Genomic DNA, 15,156 nt, shown 5'->3' with positions numbered 1-15,156 from the left:
CAGGACCCACTGTTTAGAAAATGACCAATGCAAGTAGTTAAGGCAAAAGTCTATTTCACAACAGACTCTGAAAGTAATGACATTTGGAAAAGTGTAAATACCACCATTAGTTCCATTGTAAAGACCAAAAATAATGTAGATGCTTAATGCACTACATGACATTGTAACATTTATGAAACTTGAGTTGCCTTCAAAAAAGTCAAAGATGTTTTCCCATTGGTTCTGAAAATAAATAAAAAAGTAGTACCCTCATTAAAATAGGAGTGCTCCCTGATGCAACACACTTCATTTAATTTAAATTATTTAAACAGATTCTTGTTAATTTAGGCTTTAACACAGCTTGTCATAATTTCAAATTTAATTTTAAAGCAGTTTTAAAATAAATAAATGTATTTAATTCAAATAAAACTGATTTAAAAACAATTTAAAAATTATTAATTTTTATTCACTTTTCTTTCAGTGTATGACACAGTTCATCCATTTTTGTTTCATTCTTAATCTATGTGCTTGTTTTTCCACCTTTGTTTATTTGACTCTTGACTATTTGGTTCTTAATATTCTTTTGGCAGCAACTGTTGTAATCCTTTTACTATTACCTATAGTAGGCAGCCTATGATGTTTGTCTGATTCCTTATTTTGGCACTAGGAATTATTTTTAAAATCTTAAAGAACAGTGCTAATATCTGGTCAGTTTTACTTTGTTTTGTTTACAAAGAATAGATATACAAATAATTTATCCTGGTATCTGGAAAAGACTTGTCTAACTAAGCTTCTGTTTACATTACACTTTCTTTCCTGGTGATAATACTATTGCAGTCATGGTACTTAAGTTTCATTATTCATTGCACACTTGCCCCTTTTACAACTACATGCCAAAGCCCTTATCCTGCAAACACTGATGCACAAGATAAACTTTCTGTACTGAGTAGTCCCTGTGTGCAAAGTGAGTTCACCGGTGTGTAAAGTTACTCATTCATGTTTGCTAGATAGGAGCCCAAGAACTCTTCCCAACAACAAAAACAGAAGGGTCCCAGTGACAGTGAGGGAGGAACTACATAATTTAAAAAAAGAAAAAAAAACTTCCCATAAAGGCCTATATTTTTCTTGCTCAAGGTTAGTCTTATATACATGGAGATTAAAGCAAATGCAGATTAAACATGGACTGACAACTGTTTTTTGCTGATTAGGATTTTAGACATTTGTTGGTACACCTAACAAACTTCTGTAAATCACATGAGAGTACAGGCTACAGAGGACTGAAGACTGAAAGCTTTGAACATTATTTATGATACAAGTGTACCAAATAGGACAGAGTAACTTTACATGATCAAATTTCCACAGTCAAACACAAGAAAAAGGGTGAGAATCAGAAAAATGTGCCAATTTATATAAAACATCCTGTGTTACAACTGGCACCAAAATGGGAGATGAACTTTTCACATCCTAGAACAGGAAGAAGATTTAGAGAAGAAGATTTAGAGACACTTCAAATCCATATCCCCAGTATATGTACAGAAAGTAAATTGTAAACATGTTTTAGATTACCTTAAAAGGAATTTCCTCTTTGCTTTTGTTTTCAAAACTCAATACTGAGTGCAGAGGAGGTAAAATAAACCAAACCAAACCCACTGCTTCTCAGACATGTAAAATACTTTCTCCAAATGGCCCATAGATGGTGATGTGGTGCCTCTCTGCTCAAAAACATTTGATAATTTACAAATGCTTGTAAACTTTACCTCAGGTAGGCTAACAATTCAAAAATTGTTAATACAAAGGACAGATTCATAAATTATTGGCTAAATGCTTTAAACTTTATTCAGAAAAAAGTTTTATATAGTAGTTTTTAAGTAGATACAAAATATTATGCTGCTTGGCAAGCATTTTATGAAAACAATATTGAAATGCTGAATCACTGTTTCAGAGCACACTAGCAATATAAAAACATGTTTTATGGGTACACTATGCAAAAAATAAACCCACTTTTTCGTTCACATAATAAATGTTTCTATATATAAACACAGTAGTCATATGCATATAAACAAAGTTGAGTCAAACATTGCATTTAACTGAAATACTCCCTAATAGAATACATACACATCTATAATTATAATTTACATTGAAAGATCTCTATTTGACGGAGGGGTATATAGTTATGATCTCACTATTATATATGATCAGGAGCAGCTTCAAGCAGCTGCAGCTAAAATAAAAAGAATCATGCTGCTTGAAGCTGCTCATGAGTTTTGGAATGTTAGAGTAAGTGCTGTGGAGATGAACTGGTGGGCAGAGGCCAGATGAGGTAGGTGGTCAAAGATGCCCTATTACCACCATGATTCTGCAATATATAATAGTGAGACGATCTCTATTTGACGGAGGGGTGTATACTTACCTTTCAATGTAAATGATAATTATAGGTATGTATATAAGCTATGTATTTCTTCTCTCCAACAAAATATAGATATTTTGCCTTGCATAGTTACTCCTGCCCAAGGGCTCAGGAACAGGCAAGATTTGGTTCTGGTCAGTGACAGTTTTTCTGTATGAGAATGTCAGTCACAGTTCACCTGTATTCCCCCCTCCACGGTCCAGCAGAGTACCAAACTTTTAGGTTTCTGGCTCCAAAGTGGTCACCCCTCTTCGGCAGAGAATCATGCCTATCTCCCTCTTGAACATGGTTTTCCAGACTGCACAGTTCCCTGACTAGACGGAGAGTTCCCCCAGAAAGTAAGACTGCTTAAAGCAGGCCTGCTTTGGAAAGAAAATTAAGGAAACACAATTATCCCATTCTTTTTCAAATTCATGTCCTATGACACTCACAATGGGATCTGTACATCAATAAAATTAATCTGGATCACTTTGTGAACATACACTTGGGGTAGATGTGGATTTTTAGCTTTAAATGCTAGAAGGAATATATTTCCTCAGTCACATTTAGATTCTTCTTTTTGTTCTGGGCTCAAATTTTAGCTTTTTATTTGGGATTAGTCTTGTTGATTAAGTAATAGAAAAGTTCCATAGCATTTGAGAATTACTCAGATTTTTCTTGGGTGGTTCCTATTTAACATAGTTGAAATCAACTCAGATTGATACTGTAATAGTAGTGCGACCAGCCTATACTCTGTCATGTATATATGAAACATACTTCCATCCCACAATTTATTTACCTTTGTGAATTTAATGCCTCTCTGTGAAGTCCCTTTTTGCGTAAGATGTGTGCTGTATTTTGATCCAAGTCCCCAGCACAAGTTTCAATATACTTATAGGAATCGAACGCAAATGCAGACACAAAAAATAGTAGTTGGGGAAAGCTGACTAGTTACATGGCGCAAACTCTTTCCTGGTCTACCGCTGGCTCTGCTGTGGTTCACTGCAGATAGGAGCATGGAATCTTGCACAAGTAGCTGGAAAAAAGGAGGATGTGCCAACCTGTTAACTGTACTAGACAGTCAAGAGTCAGTTAAGGCAGGAATCAAGAATCAAGACCTTGGCTAGAAAGAAGCCCATATATCCACCAAATCTGGATCCAAGGGAATGACTCAGAGAAAACTGAAGTCTGCAATGCAGTGCTTAAAGTGTGCCAGTCGCAGATCCAGGAAAAACACCAGTATATCAGTTCACATCCAGAAGTTTCCTTACCACCATAAGGATTAGAAACTTTGTTGTTGTTGTTTTATATTAAAGTTTGCCTTATCACTTTCTTCAGAATTTAATCAGAGAGGTGCCAATCAGGAATCCCAGAAACACAGGATAAAAATGTCCCTTAATTGCGTATGAAAATTTTTTTTAAACACTTCATGATAGAAATTAATAAATTACACCATAACATTCAAAAGCAATGACCACACCAGAAACTAGTAATCTTTCTTATGTAATCTAGTAACTAGTAATCTTAATATACACAAGCTAGATGAGGAACTAATGTTCTTGGTCTCCAACAGAGATATTTAAAAGTTATGTTAACTATACCATGACAGAGCCATGCCATCAGTTTTGCTATTACTAGCATGGGTCTCCAAGAGCTAACTTCATGCATTTGAACAAAGAGCCTTGTCCCATCATATAAAAGTTAGTGGAGGGGTGATTTCTCAAATAGCATTGGGGGTTATGTCAATGACAAGAGAAGGTTGGTTTTATTCTACGATTTAATAAATAATATTATAAGGTATACTAGGTCCTACCTCAGCACAGGGGGAGGAGAGACAATAGGACTAGATGTCTCTAGAGGTACCTTTCAGCCCTGTATTTCTATTATTACTTCTTAATATTTTTTAAATTAGGTTTGTATTATGTTTCCTTGCTCAGCTGGGGGTGAGGGACCATAAAAAGTTAAGGCATGTGGATGGGGAGATTCTCTTCCAACAGGAATGCAGGTTTACACAGAAGGGCAACCTTCATGGGCCGAGCTTATTTGAGGTACACCATAGCTACCAATATCTGTTACCGCTGCCCAGAGCTAGTGAATGGATCGACTATACATTTTTAATAGGAAGAGTCTGAAATTGGGCTCTCTCCACAGCAGTCCAATTGCATATTTTGTGTTAAAATATAAACAAACTACCCTCATTGTTCCATCCCCCTGCCAGTAGCCATTATTTGTTTGCTCCCTAAGGCATCAATAAATATACATGCTTCCCTGCCTTGTGAAGCTGGATGCCTCAGAAAGCTTTCAATACATTTCATATCTGAGATAGAGTGTAAATGTTTTGTGTTTATGAATACAGTATGCATATTGAAATTATCACTAATCTAAGTTATTAAATTGTAAAATTAGTTTCAAACTATATTGTTAACAGGAACTAATATTTACTGACACAAAGCTAAGCACCATCAGAGGACTGAAGTTCTGGAATAGCCTTCCAAGGGAAGCAGTGGGGGCAGAAGACCTATCTGACTTCAAGATTAAACTCGATAAGTTTATGGAGGAGATGGTACGATGCGATAACATGATTTTGGCAATTAATTGATCTTTAACTATTCATGGTAAATAGGCCCAATGGTCTGTGATGGAATGCTAGATGGGGTGGGATCTGAGTTACTACAGAGAATTCTTTCCTGGGTATCTGACTGGTGAATCTTGCCCACATGCTCAGGGTTCAGCTGATCGCCATATCTGGGGTTGGGAAGGAATTTTCCTCCAGGGCAGATTGGAAGTGGCCCTGGAGGTTTTTCACCTTCCTCCGTAGCATGGGGCACAGGTCACTTGCTGGAGGATTCTCTGCACCTTGAAGTTTTTAAACCATGATTTGAGGACTTCAATAGCTCAGACATAGATGAGAAGTTTATTGCAGGACTGGGTGGCTGAGATTCTGTGGCCTTCATTGTGCAGGTCAGACTAGATGATCATAATGGTCCCTTCTGACCTTAATATCTATGAGTCTATGAGTCACTGGAAAATATGTAATACATATGTATAAGAACGCTTGTATAAGAAACTCAAAATGGTTTCTTATTTTATCTTTTGGTTTTAATTTTGGTATTTTCCAAATTGAGTGTGATTATTCACATTTCAGTGTAGTATTAAGGACAATTAGGATGGCATTTTAGTGAAGTTAAATGTATCAAAAAACAGCTTCACAGAAGATTATGAAGAGGCACAAACTGAAGACAACTCACTTCATATCTCCTTCAAGACTTTTTTTTTTAAATTGTATTCTACCAAATTAAGTGAAAGAGAGAAGGTTTTTGTACAATATGCCAGCAAACTATCAATTTACTTCGGTGTCCCTTTACATGGGAAGCAGAGTCCAAATCATACAGTTAAAATTTGGTTACTACAAAATGTTTGATCCAAGTTTCTAGAAATATAACTACATACTAGTACCTAGATGACCTCTTCCCTTCGATGTCATGTCATCCTATTGACCAGTAAATAACAGTATCTGGTTTGGACAATAGGCAGATTCAACCATAACCATTTAATCCTGACAGAACTTGGGTCACTGCATAGTTTATTGTGACTTGAGATTATTTAGATAACATCTTGAAGCTAAAGGTGTACAATATCCCCTAGGTGGGCATGTATAATTCAGTGTTATGGAGAACCATACACTAGAATGAGTGAAAGTACCCTTTAAAAACAAAAAGGAAAAAACTGCCCATGACTTTGGGTGGGCAGAGAGAGAGAGAGAGAGAGTGAGAGTGTGTGTGTGTTTGTTTGTGTGTGGGGGTGCGCACGTGTGTGTGTCCCCTATCTGATTTTGTGTGGAAAAAAACATTATTTCAGCCTCCATTTTGAGTGTCACCTTGATTATGTACTTCACTGTAACTGTCAAGTTAGACTGCATCATTCCTCGTGTTTGGGAGGGAAAGGTGGGACTGGCACCTAGGGATCTGATCCTTAGAAGGTCATCGACTATTGAATAGCCTTACCCTAGTGGGACAAGGGAGGTTAGCAACAGTCATTAACTTAACAACCCTCTGCCAGCAATTCCACTCCAGGGCTGGCACACAGAAAATCCTAGCATAAGAAGAGAAGTAGGAAAAAGATGTCACAACCTGCTTTTAAAACGGACAGGCTCTCTAGCAAAAAGACACCTTCCAAAATGAGAAAGCTAAGCAGGAGGCGTGGGGGAGCAGAAACGGCACTGACCAGCTGAAGGACACTGCCCAAAATCCAGAAGACTCTCAGCAGTGGTGAGACCACTGGAGGGAGGAGTCTGCATTCAGGTGTGTGTTAGTTTTTCACATATCAGTAAACCTCTGGCGCTTTTCTATGAATAAAATGTTTGTGTTTAAGAAGACCCTTTCCAAAAAGCCTGTGCATTCTTTACGTTAACTATAATAATGGTCCCCCCAAAAGAGTTAAATGGTAAACTGGCATGCCCATGCTGGTGGACTTTTGGGGAGAACATGCGTAGGTACTGGGAAGACTTGGGAGGTTGAGCACTGGTCTTGGGACCTACAGCAGTTGTGTGACAGGGCCCATATGCCAAAAAATGGTATCAGAATGGAAGTCTATGCCCCAGGACTGTGCCTGAGAGGTCAGAACAAGCGACAATGTCTGGACACTGCTCAGAGCCAGTTGGACACTCAAAAGCATGTGGGATAAAAAGACTGGATCCAGTACAGCAGCCTGTATTGGTTCCACAAGGGTGAACTTAGACAGGGCTGTAACAATGCCTTGGAGGTAATGTTTAGCAGTATATATGGTTCACTCTAATTCTTTTAAAAATAAAAATCACTAAAAATGTCTTTCAAACATTATTTTCTAAAAATACTTCCCATAAAGCATACTTAGGTTTAAAAGATAATACTAGACTTCCACATTCAACATTACCTTGTCTATTTACTTCATTTTGAAGCAGCTCTTCCATTGCCTCTTCCTCAGCAATATCTAATGGAGTGTCTCCTTCACTATTAACAGCTCCTACATGTGCTCCTTGACTAATTAAATACCTATAAAAGAAGAAGAAAAAAAGAGTTGGAAGCTAAAGAAAACATAAGGTGAGCATCAGGTTAATAAGGTTGGGTACAGTGAAGGAGTAACAAAAGCTGTTAGAACCTGGGACCATGCACGGCAACTAAATATTTTATATTACACACACATACATATACAGTAAGAATAAGACCACAGGTTTACCTACAAGTGTTAGCTATTTAGGGCAGCATTTCAGATAAGATGTATCTTATTAGTATACGGTGCCAATCTCTGTAGTTAGCCACTGAAAAAATTCACAGTCATATACTGATAGATCTCTTCAGGGCTTGGGTGCACGAAGTGTCCAATGGTAAATGAAAGGTTTTCCTGAAGAACATAGGAGCCTGAGACATCAATAATTGCAGGATTTAAGTTTTCAGATTAAGAAAGTTGACATTCCTAGTACTTATGATTGCAAAGATAACATTTGGAAGGTTGATACATTATTCTTTGCCGATTTGGGAAGAATAATGTCTCCAGTGCCTTCAATTCTGCTCCTAACTTAGCCAAGCAGCAGAAAAAGTTAACCAGACTGCTTAGTTTCACTCTCGCTATTCATAGTTCTTTAAGCAGCAATGAAACTTATGTCAATTTCACAGTGCAAGTGCTGATGGGGAAAAACTATGAACAACAGAAGAAGGGAGGGAAGACAACTACTGAAGACCTCTTTTTTACTCCCTTCACCTTTCAGCTGCCAAGAGGATGCAGCAGGAATAGCATACTGAAGGCCTGTCCCCTTGCAGCAATCATAAAGGCTCTGGCAGTGGTAAAATATTCGGTTTCCATTGCAACATCTAGAGGGAGTGAGGCTTCAAATTTAGAGACATACTAGCCAAAGTTGCATATTAGACATGGCACTCCCAAGCAAGGTACAGATTCACATACTGGCAAAAATCCGAGCACCTTCCTGTGCAGCAGCACAAGGTGAAGAAGTTATTGTGCATTTCACCAGAGGGCTGACCCCAGTTCTTGCTAGTAGGGCCCATTACATCATTAGCTATATATGCGCATGCATGCCCACACACCCTTGTCTAGGTAGGCTGAGCATTCCAGCGGTTTGGTGTCTAATACGATTCAATATGTAAAATGTTTTATTTTAAAACTAGGGTAGGCACTGAGACCTGGCATGAACAATCCAAATCAGGAGGAACTTATTTCTGGCTTTGGAATATCAGATAGATAGGTTCCAACAAAGAGCCATAAGACAGACATTTTAACAGTTAGAACTTGATTAACTCCCTTATCTCTATTAAACTAGAAGTCTATGAAGTTTTTGGAACCTAGCAGCCCAATGTATATTCTACTGATGTCAAAGTACCCAATCAATAGTGACTGAAGCTTCCGCACCACTCCAGATTGCAACCTTACAAATTTCTAACCATAAAGTTACTACCTCTCTTATGGATTTATTTTGTTACAGTAGTACTCAGAGGTCCAAATCCCAGGCACTATACACAAAGATGGTTCTTGCCTCAAAGAGCTTACAATTTAAGAATGAGCAACAAATCTCTTCAGCATAAGCCTTCCGTATATTACACATACACACTCCCTTTTGTGATGGATAGAGACAAATATAATGTGCTTTCTTAAGCAGTACCTTGTTTCCTGCCATATTACATATATGAAATATACAACCTGTGGGAACTGCAGATGCGCAGCAATTTTTATTTTGGGTCCTGAATGCAGCTTGTGAAACAATTTTAGGGATCAACTTTTTTTTAAAAATGGGCTATTAGCAAGACCTGCATATAAACTGGGCAGTACTCCTCCAGAGGTGGTCTCTGATCTAATTGCTAACCTGTCCAGGAAATCTCTTAGCGAATTTACATCCTGACTATTTTTGGCTGAAATGTCCTACCCATCCTTTAAGGCTCATGCTCCTTACCAGAGCATACATCACTACCAAACATGCATGTACGTTATTCTTTTTCCCATTTTATCCAGATTGTGACAACATAAGATATACTCACTGCAACAACTGAAATTACGGCTAATGAAAGCAGGTCTTATGCACAACAGAAAAAAATAGCCTTCAAGGTTTCATCATTTCTCTCTAAGGACATGTAACAATCCCTCTCCTGTTTTTGAAGACTGCTCTTCAGTGGAGAAGTCTATCCACCAGTAATAAAATCCCACTGATTGAAATGTTAGCATCCTATGATTTCTTTTCCACTTTTCTTAATTTTTGCCTTTTGCAACATACCATCTTCTTATCCATGGCTATAAAGATTACTATTACTCTTATGATTTCTCTGCATAAGAAGTGTAAAAAAGGACTCTGTTCACTTGCCTAAATAAAAAGCTGTCTTCCTTGCTAAAATGTCTGGAGGATGGAATTGTTAACCACACCTCCAAAAAGGGGTGGAGTTAGGGAATACACGGACAAGAAAAAGCAGGACTGGCCTGTCTGGCTGTGGATTCTGTTAACACCTTGTGGATGCCAATGGAAGGACTATTTTTAGTGACTTTTCTAGCTGCATAGTTAATTAGTACCCTTAGTATAGTGCTAGTTAGATTTAGTGTTAGTTAGCTGTAATTTAAACATTTCCCTGGTGATGCCCTCACCGGGGTTTAAACATTGTCCGTTGTGTGTGGGAGCAATCCCCAAAAGTGATCCCCACATGTGGTGCTTGCTGTGCTCAGGTGAAGCTGATGTTAAGAAGCAGCGTTTGCATCCATTTGGTGAACAATCTGCAAATCAAATAGTGAGGGATCTTCGTCTTAGGTAGCACTTGCTCAAACAGGCCACGTGGCCTGCTTCAGCACAGATGCCCTCATCAGATCGGAGGTCGCCCTCAGGTTCTGAGTGTTACAATTTCATGCTCTGGTGCAGGAGCCTCTCTGAAGAGATGGAGGAGCGAGGTAAGAACCACAGAGCTCCGACACCAGCCATGGGAAGTAAGAAGGAACTGAGGGAGATTGGGGCACTGTTGCCTCATATAGCTGGGGAGACACTATGGGCCACAAGGAGAAATCAGCACCCCACTACAGATATTGCTAGGCAAAGTCCTCCAACCCCAGTACACTTGGTGCACCCCCCCCCCCACAAGTGGAATACACAGATGTATTTACTCACAGAAAAACCTGCTAATGCTTGAGGCGGAATAGAATATCACTTCTCTGTATGAAGGTATTTTGGCTCTGCAGCCCTGACAGGAAGAAAAATGTGACTGGCTTCAATGAAAATTAAGGAGCATCAAGTCCTGTCCGTCATATTCCAGAAAGCAATGGGAAGTTTTCACAGTGACTTTCATGGTTAGTTGCACTTCCAGCTAAATATGAATTTAACGAATTTTAATAATGTGGTTCCAATCTTGTCAATTTGCACACATAATGGGAAATCTGTTGCAAGACAATACATGACAAATGTACTTCATATTGACCACTGTAGTTTAGTTTGATTTAGGAAAATACTTCATAGCACATACTATATGTTTGCAGTGTTTCTGAAGCAGTGTTGGTCCCAGGATCTGAGAAAGACTAGGTAGGTGAGGTAATGTCTTTTATTGGACCAACTTCTGTTGGTGGAAGGGACAAGCTATCGAGCTTCACAGAGCTCTTCCTGAGGTCTGAAAAAGGTAACCACAGTGTCTAAGCCAGTGGGAATGGACCGTTAAGCATGGGGGTTCACACTTCGCAGGACATCGCTTAAAATGAAGTGGGTGTTAAGGCTAACAGGTCGTAGGGCATCACAAATTGTCGTAATGAGCCATGAAACCAGGGAGTCTGTTAAGCCCATGATTTTTCATGTCCAGAGTCATAACTTTAAGTTCCCATTAATTTAGGTTGGCTTTTAAGGTATTGTGCAGGTTCTTTTGGAGGACAAGGATTGCGAGATCTTGTGTGGAATGATTGCTTTGTGAAAAATGTTCAACCACAAGTAATATGGTGATTTTTAAACAATTTTATGGAAGACTTCATTCAAAAGCATAGTGATTGGTTTCACCCACATAGGTGTTGCTGGGACATCTGATGCACACCACGTGTTGTTGAAAGGCAGTAAGACACATGGATCTTGAAAGGTGTGTGTGTAGTTGGGGGTGGGGGGAGTGGAAGAAACTGATCATCGTAGCAGTGGTGCCATGTCCACAGATATTTTCCCAAAGTGATCACTCCATATCTCATCTTTCAGTCCTCATCCTCAAGAGTGCTAGCACAACACTTAAAAAGATGAGCCCAGGAACTTAAATTCATAACTCTGCTGGACACTGAACCATGAACTTAGACACACTGGTATTATGGCTTATTTCAAAAAGTTGTAACACCCTACTGCCTGCTAATGCTTAATTGCCCATTTCATTTTAAGGGGTCTCTTACAGCTTGTGAAAAACCCTAAAAGTTAATCTGTCCCTCCTTAAATTTAGTTTAGACACTCTGGTTACCTTCTCCAGACCTGAAGAAGAGCTCTGTGAAACTAGAAAGCTTGTCCCTTGCATCAATGGAAGTTGGCCCAATAAGATATTATCTCATCTACCTTGTCTCAGTACATACTATATACAGAAATACATTTTGTAAAAATAAAATATTACTGTGAGAACACCTATAAGAATTTTTGCTCTATATCTTTGCTGAGAAGTGTGGAAATCACTATTGTTCTGTAAATTATGATGTGTGTAGAACAGTGAGACTTTGCTTTAATAATAACGGCACAATTTAAAGTTTGCATTTCTATGCAAATTATTTGTCACAAGTGCAATGATATTTGCTGAAAAGTGCATTCCATTTGTGAAAGTTACTGGAGTCGAAGCTCTAGAAAGTACTCCACAAATCTATACCACACTATAAGTATGTACAAGTTCTCACTTCCAACTTATTTTCCAAGCTTAAAAAAAATGCTGCGAGGATTAGATAAATTTTAATTGTTGACATTGAAAAAATAGATAACATTTGTTACTTCAATATATCTTTCTTGTAGGGACAGAAATGACATCTGGAATCATCCGGGTAGGCTCTAGCAGCTTATAAAAAAGATGGCACATGCCAAGTCACTTTGTTATATTACTTCCAAAAGTTCAAAAGTTGCTGGAAAGGAAGGAAGGAAGGGAAGAGAGATTTACCCATAAGAGGGTATACAAATTTTAACTTATTTATTCTTTTTAAATCTAGTTAATCCAACACCGTGAAACTATTTGGGGAAATGAAAACACCATTGTACAGTTCCAATAAAATGACAGGAACCTTTGATACCATGTCCAAGCAGTTTGTTTTCAGCAGGCAAGCTCTGAGGCAGTGGAAAAGTAAACATTCAATATACAGTGGAATCCAACTATTACAAGCAAGTCTTTTCAGATTTTTAAACTCTTTCAAAGCATTTGCACAAAGGACTCAAAACAAGTTAATTTTTTTAAATCACCAAACTTATCATGGGATTGGACAAAATGGCTATGCACCATACTGTATTTAATTTTTTTAAAAGTGTTATTAAACAGAGTACCCTCTACAGAGATAAAGGATACATTTTCGGAGATCTGCACATTCCATTAGAGATTTCTCTAGAGATACAAGTTTAAAAAAAAGTAACAAAAGCGAAACAGCAGTTTGGTCACTGCCAAGGCTATCTTTGGACCAAGAGGTTTCAAGTTTGATTTTCAAACCTGAAGTATCCATTCTTAAATGCAGAACTATGTGGACTCAAAACTGAGTGCAAAGAATTGCAGGTGGAATACTGAGGGTACAAGGAAAGCCATGTCTTCCCCCCTCTCAAAAAGATCAGACCCTCTCTTGTCCAGATGTTTCTAAACACTACTGTAACCTAACCTTAGATTATGCATCAGCTATATTGATTACGTAAGAATCCCCAGTGATCACTTTGAGGGTTGACAGGTTCTTACCCAAAGATCAGGCCCAGTATTTAAATCATTCTATAGTTGGGAACCTTGATGTGCACAGTTGCAACACTTACAATATAGCTATATTTAAAAATATAGTTTATTAATAGATTTAGCAGAGTCACAAACACCCCAATTTAGTAAAATAGATAGAGATACTACAGAATGTACATCTACACACCCATATACTCTCACACCATCCCTTGCAGAACACACTGAAATGTTAATCATCTTCCTCATCACTATCAGCTTCCCCTTCACCACCTGGGGCCATCATTCTGGCAGCTCCCAAGGGCTACATCTCTCTCTCCTACTGCCCCTAGGCTGGGATGCCACTTTTATAATGTTATACTGATGCCATTATGTTTGATGCATATTCAGTAGGGAATTGTTTCCCTTCTCCTTATTTGTATTTTCTCACCTCACTAACACTGGAGTTTTTTTTTTTCCCCAATATGTTAGTACAGGGGTCGGCAACCTTTCAGAAGTGGGGTGCCAAGTCTTCATTTATTGACTCTAATTTAAGGTTTTGCGTGCCAGTAATACATTTTAGAAGGTCTTTCTCTATAAGTCTATATTATGTAACTAAACTATTGTTGTATGTAAAGTAAACAACGTTTTTAAAATGTTTAAGAAGCTTCATTTAAAATTAAATTAAAATGCAGATCTTATCAGTTTAGTGGAGTGGTTCTTAACCTGGGGTGTACGCACCCTGTAGGGGTGCGAGATGCCCTTTCGGGGGTTCAAGACATGCAATATTTTTTTAGAAGGTAAATCATCGAAAACACAAATTAAGCACAGACAAGTACAAGTACTTTGTTTCATCAAACCTATGTATTTATTAGCATTGTACATTTAACAATTACTGTAATATACAAAGGTTTTACGTTTTCAAGCTAATTGTAGTGTAATTTTTCATAAGGGGTAAGAACATATTTTGAGAACTCCAGACCATCAGCAGGCTGAGCGGGGCCAGGTGTAGTATATTAAAATGCTCCCCATAGGAATGTGCTAGTTAGGGTGTAATACTTACGGCTGCCAGTCCTGATGCTCTGAGTGGCATGGTAAGGGGACGGGGAACAGGGGTGGTTGGATAGGCGTGGGAGTCCCAGGGGGCCTGTCAGGGGTCGGGGCAGTCAGGGGACCAGCGGGCTTGGATGGGTGGAGGGTTCTGAGGGGGGCAGTCAGGAGGTAGGGGGTCCTGGGAGGGGGTGGTCAGGGGACAAGGAGCTGGGGCGGGGGGGGATTTGAATGGGTCAGCAGTTATGAGGGGGGGCAGTCAAGAGGCAGGAAGTGGGCCAGCTGTTTGGGGAGGCACAACCTTCCCTACCCTAGTGTAGTATATTAAAATTTCTCCCTGTAGGAATGTGCTACTTATGGTGTACTACTTATGGCTGCCAGTCCTGGTGCTCTGCAAGTAGCACGTTCCTATGTGGGGAAATGTAATACACTACACCAGCGGACAGAACCCCAGACCGGTGACAGGCTAAATGGGGTTCCATTCACCCAGGCCGGCAGCAGGCTGAGTGGGGACGGTAGTCGGGACTCCGGCTGGCGGCAGCATGCCAGTAAAAATTGGCTCGCATGCCGCCTTTAGTTGCCGACCCCTGAGTTAGTATATCAATTATCTCAATTTATTATATTAGTCATTTCATTACCCTTTTGTGGTTAGATATCACATTTGTTATTTGTCCTAACTGGTTATTTCAGTTCTTCCCAAGTTCTAAGTTGTGGTGTACCTGTTAAGATTAAAAGGGAATAACTTAGGAAAGCCCCCATACCAACCTGCTTTAACACATCCTCTATGTTGAAGGTCACAGTCATACATGGACCTTATGCTTTAGCTCCATTGATCCAGTTGAGAGGTCCCAGACATATGTATGCTAACTTGCTGAAGCTAATGTCTTACAG

The 15,156-nt window shown here is 39.0% G+C and overlaps 1 protein-coding gene across 2 annotated transcripts in view; it reads right to left on the bottom strand.

Annotated features, from left to right (window-relative positions):
- The window catches only part of PPP1R12A (protein phosphatase 1 regulatory subunit 12A), a 216,381-nt gene that overhangs the window by 102,009 nt on the left and 99,216 nt on the right, over nt 1–15,156 (bottom strand). For both annotated transcript variants that reach the window (XM_084624137.1, XM_084624136.1), the window contains exon 3: nt 7,277–7,395. In XM_084624137.1, coding sequence (XP_084480263.1) covers nt 7,277–7,395 — 119 coding nt within the window. The remainder of the gene's footprint in view (nt 1–7,276; nt 7,396–15,156) is intronic.

This window comes from Lepidochelys olivacea (genome assembly GCF_965140295.1).
Source record: "Lepidochelys olivacea isolate rLepOli2 genome assembly, chromosome: 1".
In the NCBI taxonomy this organism is placed as follows: Eukaryota; Metazoa; Chordata; order Testudines; family Cheloniidae; genus Lepidochelys; species Lepidochelys olivacea.
Note: the sequence above shows the minus strand (reverse complement) of the source record. Positions and strands in the feature narration are given on the sequence as shown.